This window comes from Choloepus didactylus, chromosome 21, assembly GCF_015220235.1.
Source record: "Choloepus didactylus isolate mChoDid1 chromosome 21, mChoDid1.pri, whole genome shotgun sequence".
Taxonomy (NCBI): domain Eukaryota; kingdom Metazoa; phylum Chordata; class Mammalia; order Pilosa; family Megalonychidae; genus Choloepus; species Choloepus didactylus.
The window spans coordinates 30,893,950-30,902,498 of record NC_051327.1 but is presented as its reverse complement, the minus strand read 5'-3'; the positions used below and the strand labels follow the sequence as shown (position 1 = coordinate 30,902,498).

The following is an 8,549-nucleotide window of genomic DNA, read 5'->3' as shown; positions in this document are numbered from 1 at the left end:
GCCGTGCCAGATCAACTAGCAGTGCCCCCACCCCGCTCTGATTCACCGAGTTTACTCTCCATTACGCACGATTATCCCCCCCTCAAAGGAGGGCCTGTCCCATTGGGGCTTAGAATAAAAAGGACCTCGGAGGAGGATCCAAATGTAAAGTTGTTAGGGCTCAAAGGTCTGAGAGCTCTTTGCACTTGACCTGGTGTCAGCGCTGTGTTTGCTGAGCCGATGCGGCATTAAACTTAGCCTCCCTCATCAGGGAACTGCAAACCAAAGCCCCTGTGTGGTGCCATTTCACACCCACTATGATGGCTGTCATAGAAAAAGACCAACAATAACAAGTGCTGGTGAGGATGTGGGGAAATTGGAACCCTCCTATGCTGGTCATGGGAATGCAAAATGGGGCAGCCCTTTGAGAGTCTGGCAGTTCCTCAAAAAGGTTGAATAGAGGTTTCCAGGCAGTAATTCCACTGTTAGGTATAAATTCAAGAGAAATGGAAAACTCGTATCCCAATGTTCATAGCAATTATTCATAAATAGCCAAAATGTGGAAATATCCCAAGAGTCCATCAACTGATGAATGGATAAACAAAAATGTGCTCTATCCATAGAATGGAATATTATTCAGCCAGAAAAAGGAATGGAGTTCTGACTAATAGACATGGATGAACCTTGAAAACATCATGCCGGGTGAAAGAAGCCAGACACAACAGGCTACATATTATATGATTTCATCTACAGGAAATGTCCACAGTAGGGAAATCTCTAGAGACAGGAGATTGATGGTTCCCAGAACACCAGGGACTGGGTGGGTGGGGTGTATGTGCAGGGATGGGGAGTGACGACTTGGAGATAGGGGCTTTCTTTTGGGAGTGAGGAAATGTTCTAAAATTGATTCGGCGATGGTTGTACAACTCTGTGAATATAGTAAAAAAAAAACCCACTGACTTCTATACCCTAAGCGGGTGAATTGTATGCTAGGTGCATTACCATGCAATAAATCTGTTATAAAAAAATACCAGCTGGCCCCCCAGCTCTAATGCTGACAGGAGGTGAGGAAGAGGACTCAGGAACTTACTGATGGGAGAGTGAACAAATATCAGTGTCCTTCTCTTGAAATGACCTTGAGAAGCACCTCTGTAGAGTCTCTATTCCCCCTTCCGGCCTCAGCTTCCACGTTACACCCTGCTTCCCTGCACCCCCCACCCCAGAACTGCCTCCCCTTTGTCACTTTGTCTTGTGTCTCAATCCCTTGTTTCATTCCCTCGTAGCTCTCAGCACAGCTTGGACTTCTGTGCCTGTGGCCCTGATTTGGCCTGTGCGTTCCACCGGGGCAGGGCTTGATTGTCTATTCTAGGTCTATTCTAGCACCTTCTAGGTGCTCGGTGCTCAGTGCTCGGCCAGTGTCCCTGGAGCGACTGAGCAGGTGTAGGTCAATTCAGCTGGGGGAGCGGGACCTTCTGAGCAAGGCTCGGTGCCGGGGACAGGGTGGGGGGAAGAGGCGGAGATGGGGTGTCTCCCAGCCTGCAGCTTTCCTTCTCTCCAGGACCCAGTTCCAGGAGAAAGTCTTCTGAGAGGAAGCCTACGGGCTGGGCTGTCGGGGAGGAGGCGCGGCGGGAGGGGAGGAAGTCTGCAGCAGGGCCTGCACCTCAGAATGCAGCTGATTCACCCCGGGCGGGAGCCCCGTGGTGGAAGGCTGCGTTCCAGGGGGAGAGGGACGTCCCTGCAAGCAGGTGCCTGTTCTGAAGTTCAAACGAGACGATGGAGCTGTTCCAGGAGGAGAGCGAGAGGGGCCCGCACCCCACACGTACCCCTACACCACCACCCCCAGGGACCCAGGTGGCATCTGGGGACAGGTGAGCCCCAGCCCTTGTCCCCAGCCTCTGAGCCACCCTTTCTGGGGGCCGCAGGGGACAAGGAATTGACATGCGCTCCGCAGGCAGACCCGGGCTCAAAGCCAGCTGTCTACAGGGCTCTGAGCATTGCAAAGACCCAGGGCAGCAGGGTCGGCTCTGCAGTGTCACCGTGACACTGACCAGCATCTCACAGTGACTGTCCCTCCCTAGGCCAGCGCCCCCCCGTCCTCCCAGCCTCCCACTGGCCCAGAAAGGGTCAGTGAGCCCCTGGTGGACAGGGAGGGTCAGGGCCGACCCTGGAGCCACATGGACGATGCAGGAGTGGGGTGGACCCCGGAGGGACAAACGTCCAGGTGGGGGAGGGAACGGCCAGCTCCACAGCTCAGCCGGGCCGGGCGCTGTGTGGCTCTGCAGGCTGCCACCTGCCAGCCGCCTGCCCCTGCCTGCCTCCCCCAGGCGCTCAGGAACTCATTTCGTCACCCCTGAAATCTGCTGGGATTCTGTGAAGGATCGAATGCGAGAGTGTGGCGGATCCCTTCCAGCAGCCCGGCCCAGACAGCAGGATGCTCCCGGGCCCCCTTTCCCTTCCCATCCGGGTCCCATGCGCCCTGCCTGGGGGGCCGGAGGGACCCCGGGTGGGGGCAGGGCACGGGCAGCAGCCTCTTTCTCTTCTCCAGGGAGTTTCCTACTATTTCACTTGTCCCGGGAGGGTGAGGGGCTCCCGGGGCAGATGGGGGAGGCAGGAAGGGCTGGGAAGGGCTGCAGGGAGAGCTTGCTTCCCAGCCCGGTGGCCTCCACCGCCGGGCTACAGGCTCAGGCCTGCCCCTGGAAGTCGCCTTCCCGGCCCCTCAGCTCCCCTTGGGGCTCCTGGAGGAGGGGGAGGGGCCTGGGGTTCTCTGTCCCTTCCATGCTGCCCAGTGAGGGTGCCTGCTCATTGTACACTGAGTGTGTGTGGCAGGGGGGTCCCCTGAATCAGTCTTGCTGATCGTATATATTCTGCCTCCTGGAACCTGGGGGTAGGGGAGAAGAGGAAGAGGGTGCTCCCCGGAACTTGGGGGTCCTCCAAAGAGGACATGCCATGTACCTAGACTCAGAGCCTCTCTGAGGGCCTTGGCAGAATCTCGGAGCATCTGGGAGGGTGGGCAGCATATTTGAAGCTTTTGCAGCTATTTGTTAACTGAGGTAAAGCCCCTCCGAGAATTTGCTGGGGTCCCTGGGCTCAGCTCCCTCCACCCAGCCGGCCCTGCTCTGTGCTCTCACCTCGGAGCCACCATGGCTTCCCGGGACACGGACCCTGCCCCCTGCCAAACACCCCAAGTCCTCCAACTCTGGGCTCAAACCTCTGCGCAGCCTTTCCAGCCGGCCGTGGTGGTTCTCGTGTGGGAGGCCGCGGGCTCCACACTTGCCTGCGGAGCTTGGTCGGGGCCCTGCTGCCCACGGGAGCTCCAGGCCCCTCCAACGACAGGCCAGTCGGTGCCTCCTGGTGGACGTCCAGCAGCCCGTCCAGTTCTGCGGCCCTGAGCCCTCCCTGGGGCCTCTGTCCCTGGACTCTGTCAGGACCAACTGCACAGTCTGGTGGGGAAGTGCGAAGTCCTGCTATCAGACAAACCTGGGATCAACTCACCGTTGCCACTTGCTGGCTGTGTGGCCTTTGGGCAAGTTTTCAAAACTTTTTGACCCTCTGTTTCTTCTTCTGGAAACTGAGAATTTCAGCAAAAGTACCTACCTAATGGTTAGTCTCATGTGTCAACTTGGCTATTGTACCGTTAATCGAACATGAAGCTCAGTGTTGCTGGGAAGGTATTTTCTAGACGTGGTTAACATCTGCAATCAGCTGCCTTTAAGTAAAGGAAATTACCCTTGATAAGGAGGGGCGGGGGTGGGGCTCATCCAATCACCTGAAGGCCTCACCAGCAAAAACTGAGGTTTCCTGGAGAAGACGAAGTCGCGCCTCAACACAGCAGCATCCGCTCTGGCCTGAGTTTCCAGCCTGCCAGCCTCCCCTATGGATTTCAGACTTCCCAACTCTCACAACTGCATGAGCCAGCTCCTTCAAATAAATCTCTTCATGTCTGTGGACATGCATGTGTGTGTGTGTGTGCATGTGTGCATGTGAATGTATATATGTGTGTGTGCCTCCTGTTTAGTATATGCATATATGTGCATGTGTCCGTGTGTGTGTGTGCATGTGTGCATGTGAATGTGTACATGTGTGTGTGCCTCCTGTTTAGTATATGCATATATGTGCATGTTTCTGTGTGTATATGTGCATGCATGTGTGTGTGTGTGCATGTGTGCATGTGAATGTGTATATGTGGGTATGCTTTCTGTTTAGTATATGCATATATGTGCATGTGTCCATGTGTGTGTATGTGCATGCATGCATGTGTGTGTGTGTGTGTGAATCTCCTCTTGGTTCTGTTTATCTGGGGCAAACTGCCTGAGCCACGACCCACGCAGTGACGTGCCTACGCAGTGCCCACCACCTCGCAAGAACTCAGCAGGAAGCCTCAAGTCTTTGGTTGGCCCTCGCTAGATTCCCTTAGTCCCATGCAAAGGCTGGCACCCAGGCCTGGGAAGGGGCCGGAACCCTTGCTTCGTTCCCCACCCCGGGAGCAGAGGCAGCCTCGTTTGGCTGGAAGGCCTCCCATGAGTCAGTTCTGCCCCAGATGGGGGAAGTCAAGCCTGGACCCTTGAGTTTGGGTCCCCGAAGAGGCCCTCCCTGTCCCTATCCCACCCCCTCACAGAGAGCTCCCGGCTTCCTTCACTGCTGTCCTCTGCCCGGCCTCCCCACCCAGCGCTTCCGGCAAGGACTGGCAAGGCCTGGAACCCTGGCACGGCCCTCTGCCCCTTCCCGGATCTGCAGGACAGACCAGCTGCCTGGTGGCCGAGGGGCTTGGATACTGCCCACGACTGTCGACCACCCTAACCAGGAGGGGCAGCCGCGTGGGCAGGAGGTGGGTCAGGGGTGGGGGGATCAGGCAGCCGCCTTGGCAGACAGAACCGCTGGCTCCTGCCCGGGAAGCCCTCTGCTGCCTCGGCCTCTCCCCTGGCGTCTCACATTTCAGCTTCTGAGTTACTGGCACCACCACGTGCTGCTGCTGAGGCAGCTGCACCAGACAGATGTTAACCCCAGATGTGCTGGTGGCAGCAGCACGGCCGGCCGGAAAGGGGCAGCGGGCAGAGTCCAGGGAACAGCCAAGGGTCCTGGAATCGACACCTTTGCTCCAGCCTGGTTCTCCAGCCAGAGTGCTGATATCGCCTCCTTCCTCCCAGTTTGCCAAAACTTGAAGCCACAGCCTTGAAGAGAGCCTTCCCTGACCCCAATGAATTAGGCACTGAGGGTGAGACCACAAAGCAGGGGTTTTATATCCTCGTGTGTGTGACCTTGTTGCTGCACACATGGGCACGTTGTCTCTCTCCTAGACCCCTCCTGGCAGTCAACAGTTCTCCCTGCCTTACCTGGCCAGGGCAGGGCCCCGGCACCCAGGTGAGCTGAGGAGTCCCATTTGGAAGCCGTTTTGCAGGGTGGCGGCATGGGCTGGGGGTGGCTGGGTCCTCAGGACACCAAAGCATGTTGGAATCCAGGTGTTGGCACTGACTGGCCACCATGATCTTGGCAAGTCACTCAAGCCCGGTAACTGGGACTTGCAGTGAGGATCCCATAAGGATTGCATTCAGTGGGCACCCTGGCACAGGTACCCCCAACCCTCCTGGACATGCACTGGGGCTCCCCGTCCCCTCCCCAGGGAGACCTATTCCCCCCTTTCCGAGCTGCTTCTCCCGCACTGCACTGTGCCCACGTCTGCTCTCCCACAGGCCCCTCCTTTCCACCCCCTCAACTAGGACTTGACATCCCACCTTCTCTCCCCACCTCTGCCCGCCAGGCTGGAGGACAGCCAGCCCCGAGAGCCACCCAGAAGCCCTCCCCTCCCAAGGGACCAGCCCTTCCCACGTCCCCCTGCTTCCTATGCAAGCAGCTTCCCCTTGAGCCTAAAAGGCTGGCCCTTCACCCCCTCGGCGGCACCCCTTGAACCCTCTGCAGCCATGCTCTCCTTTTATGTTACCCAGAGGCCAGAGGCCCTGTCCACCGAGGCTCCCTCCTGTCCTCCCCTCACTCCCGGATGGAAAGGCCCCAGGCCCGCACCAGCCTGCTTGGGTCTGGCCCCATCTTTATCGTAAACTCTTTAAGGGTCTTCAGACAAGTCCCCAGCATCTAGTGGAATTATAACGGCCAGAGAAATCAATGGAGGGAGCTGTCACACAGCCATGTCCGTGTCAAACAGAAACGGATTTCAGCCTGGGAGACCCCAAGCAGAGAACCCAGCGTTTGTCCTGAAAAGGATAGGAGAAAAGTACCCAGGAACTCACTGCTCTAGGGGATCCCTGTGCTTTTTGGGGCCCCCCAGGCTTCTGGGCATCTTTAGGGTGAATAAAGTCTTTTTAAAAATAATACTGCGTTTTTATAAAGTGATTCACGTGCCTAATCGAAACCTCCTCCAGAGATGCTTCTCCCGGAGAAAAGTCCCTAATGGGCAGGGCTGGCAACCATCCCAGGGCGCAAAGGGAGAACACCGGGTCGGGGGTGAGGCCCGAGGGAAGAGGGAGAGACGGGGTCGGGGCTGCAGAGGCGGGGCGCGCAGGCGGCCCCACTCGCCGGGGGAAGGCCTGGGGGTCCCCAAATGCTCCCCGGCGCTTGCCCACGTGGCCTCGTGTGTGTCGGGCGCTCCCTAGTGGATGGGGGGGGGGCCCAGTCTTGTCAGTCCCGAGCCCGGGCCCGGGGAGGGAGGGCTTTGCCGCCGACCCCGCTGGGGTGCCCCAGCCCCTCTGCCTTCCCGGGGGCGTGTGGGATCCTCTCCCAGGCAGGGATGTTCTGCATCTCAGGGCCTCATTCCGGCTCCTGCGAGCGGGAACCAGCTCCACGGCCCACCTCTCCTCCCCCGACGGGCTCCCAAAGGCCAGCTGTCCACCCCCTGCGCTCGCACAGAAACCCAGAATGAAAGTCGGGGCGAAGCTCCGCGTATAGGTTCATCTGCAGTTCTCTGCATGGCCTTACAAGGACCTTTGACTTCCTGGATGGCTCCTTCAGGGTCTCCCTCTGATCCCTGTTGATTGTGGGTGGGGCCTGGGAATCCAGGCTCCCTCCCGTGGTTGGGGTCCCCTAGCTGTCCAGGGCGACTTAAGGCAGGGAGGGCGTCGGGGTGTGAGCCCCTCGAGGGCAGAAGAGGAGTGTGACATGAAGGGGGTTCTCCATTGCTGGGGTGGATGGGGGGGTAGCATGGAGCAGGCACCCAGGGGCTGAGGGGGTCCCCAGCCAGCAGCCAGCAAAACGCCTGGGACCTCATTCCCACCCCCCAGAGGGAACAGGATCCCACCCAGACCCCCTGAGTTTGGAAGAGGCCCCTGAACCCAGATGAGACCTCAGCTTCCGCTGACACCTTGATTTCAGCCTGGGAGACCCCAAGCAGAGAACCCAGCGTTTGTCCTGAAAAGGATGGGAGAAAAGTACCCAGGAACTCACTGCTCTAGGGGATCCCTGTGCTTTCTGGGGCCCCCTGAGCTTCTGGGCATCTTTAGAGTGAATAAAGTCTTTTTTTTAAATAACAGCTTTATTGAGATATAATTCACATACTATACAATACACCCATTTAAATTTTTAGTATATTCACAGAGTTGTGCAGCCATCGCCAAATCAGTTTTGGGACAGTTTTATCACCCTCAAAAGAAATCCCACACCCACTAGCTTCACTCCCCATTTCCCCCCAACCCTCCCAACCCTGGGCAACCACTAGTCTTATTCCTGTCTCTGTGGATTTACCTGGACATTTCATATAAATGGAACCCTACAACGTGGGGTTTCTGGTGCTTGGCTTTTTCACCCAGCCTAATGTTTCCAAGGTTCATCCACAGTGTAGCATGTGTCAGAACTTCATTTCTTTTTATGGCCAAATAATATTCCATTGTCTGGATAGACCACACTTTGTGTATCCATCCCTCAACAAAGCCCTTTGGTGACTCTCATTCTCTCTTCCTACCTGGATTTGGGGGGCTGGGGGAAGGAAGGGGAGCAGAGAGAGAAGGGAGGGAGCTGGGAAATCTCTGATTTTGCAAGGTAGAGGAGGAAGGAAGGGGTGCTATTCTCAGGTGTCCCTGCTGCACTGGGTGCCCCCTCTTACCCCAGGCCAAGGCCCAGCCCCACACCTGCTTTCTGAGCAGTATCTGCCCCACAATCTCCAGAGCAAGTCCAGCCACAGGTGGGCCCAGCTTCATGCCATTTTAATAGACAATTATCCCTATTTCTAACAAAGATCACACAGGGGCAGTTACTTGATTTACAAAAGCACTCTCTACAGAGACCCACCTTTTAAGTGGCTGGTGGTCTGGGGGTTGGTTTTCATCCTGCCCGACCTTCCCTGATGGACGCCTCTACTGTGGCGCAGGTGTGCGCCAGGTTCAAAAGGTTCAAAAGCAAAGGATGTGGAGGACATCCCTGCTCCCTGTCGCCCCTGGCCAGCTTTAGCAGGGAAGAGGGAGGCGTGGCCACCCCGCAGTCCCTCTCCTGCACAGACCAGAACCCTGCCATTCTCCAAGGGCCAGCTTCTCCCCTGGCCACCACAGCCCAGGGGAACCCAGTAGCAACCAGCACCGACTGATCCCAGGACTTCTCACAACAGCCCCGTAAGGTGGGGCTGTGTGGCCTCC

The 8,549-nt window shown here is 57.3% G+C and overlaps 1 protein-coding gene across 1 annotated transcript; it reads left to right on the top strand.

The window, feature by feature from the left end:
• Positions 1–608: 608 nt before the first annotated feature.
• On the top strand, positions 609–4,017 carry LOC119517604. Its single transcript, XM_037814458.1, has 2 exons — positions 609–1,847; positions 2,304–4,017. The coding sequence occupies exons 1-2, from the start codon at positions 1,753–1,755 to the stop codon at positions 2,830–2,832; spliced, it is 624 nt and encodes a 207-aa protein (XP_037670386.1). The 5' UTR covers positions 609–1,752; the 3' UTR covers positions 2,833–4,017.
• The last annotated feature ends 4,532 nt before the right edge of the window (positions 4,018–8,549 follow it).

What these genes read in the sequence shown, in the direction of transcription:
- LOC119517604 (XM_037814458.1), top strand. Translation starts at nt 1,753, where the DNA reads ATGGAGCTGTTCCAGGAGGAGAGCGAGAGGGGCCCGCACCCCACACGT. An exon ending in CAGGTGGCATCTGGGGACAG is followed by an intron (nt 1,848 to 2,303) that starts GTGAGCCCCAGC and finishes TGCCTCCCCCAG; the next exon opens with GCGCTCAGGAACTCATTTCG.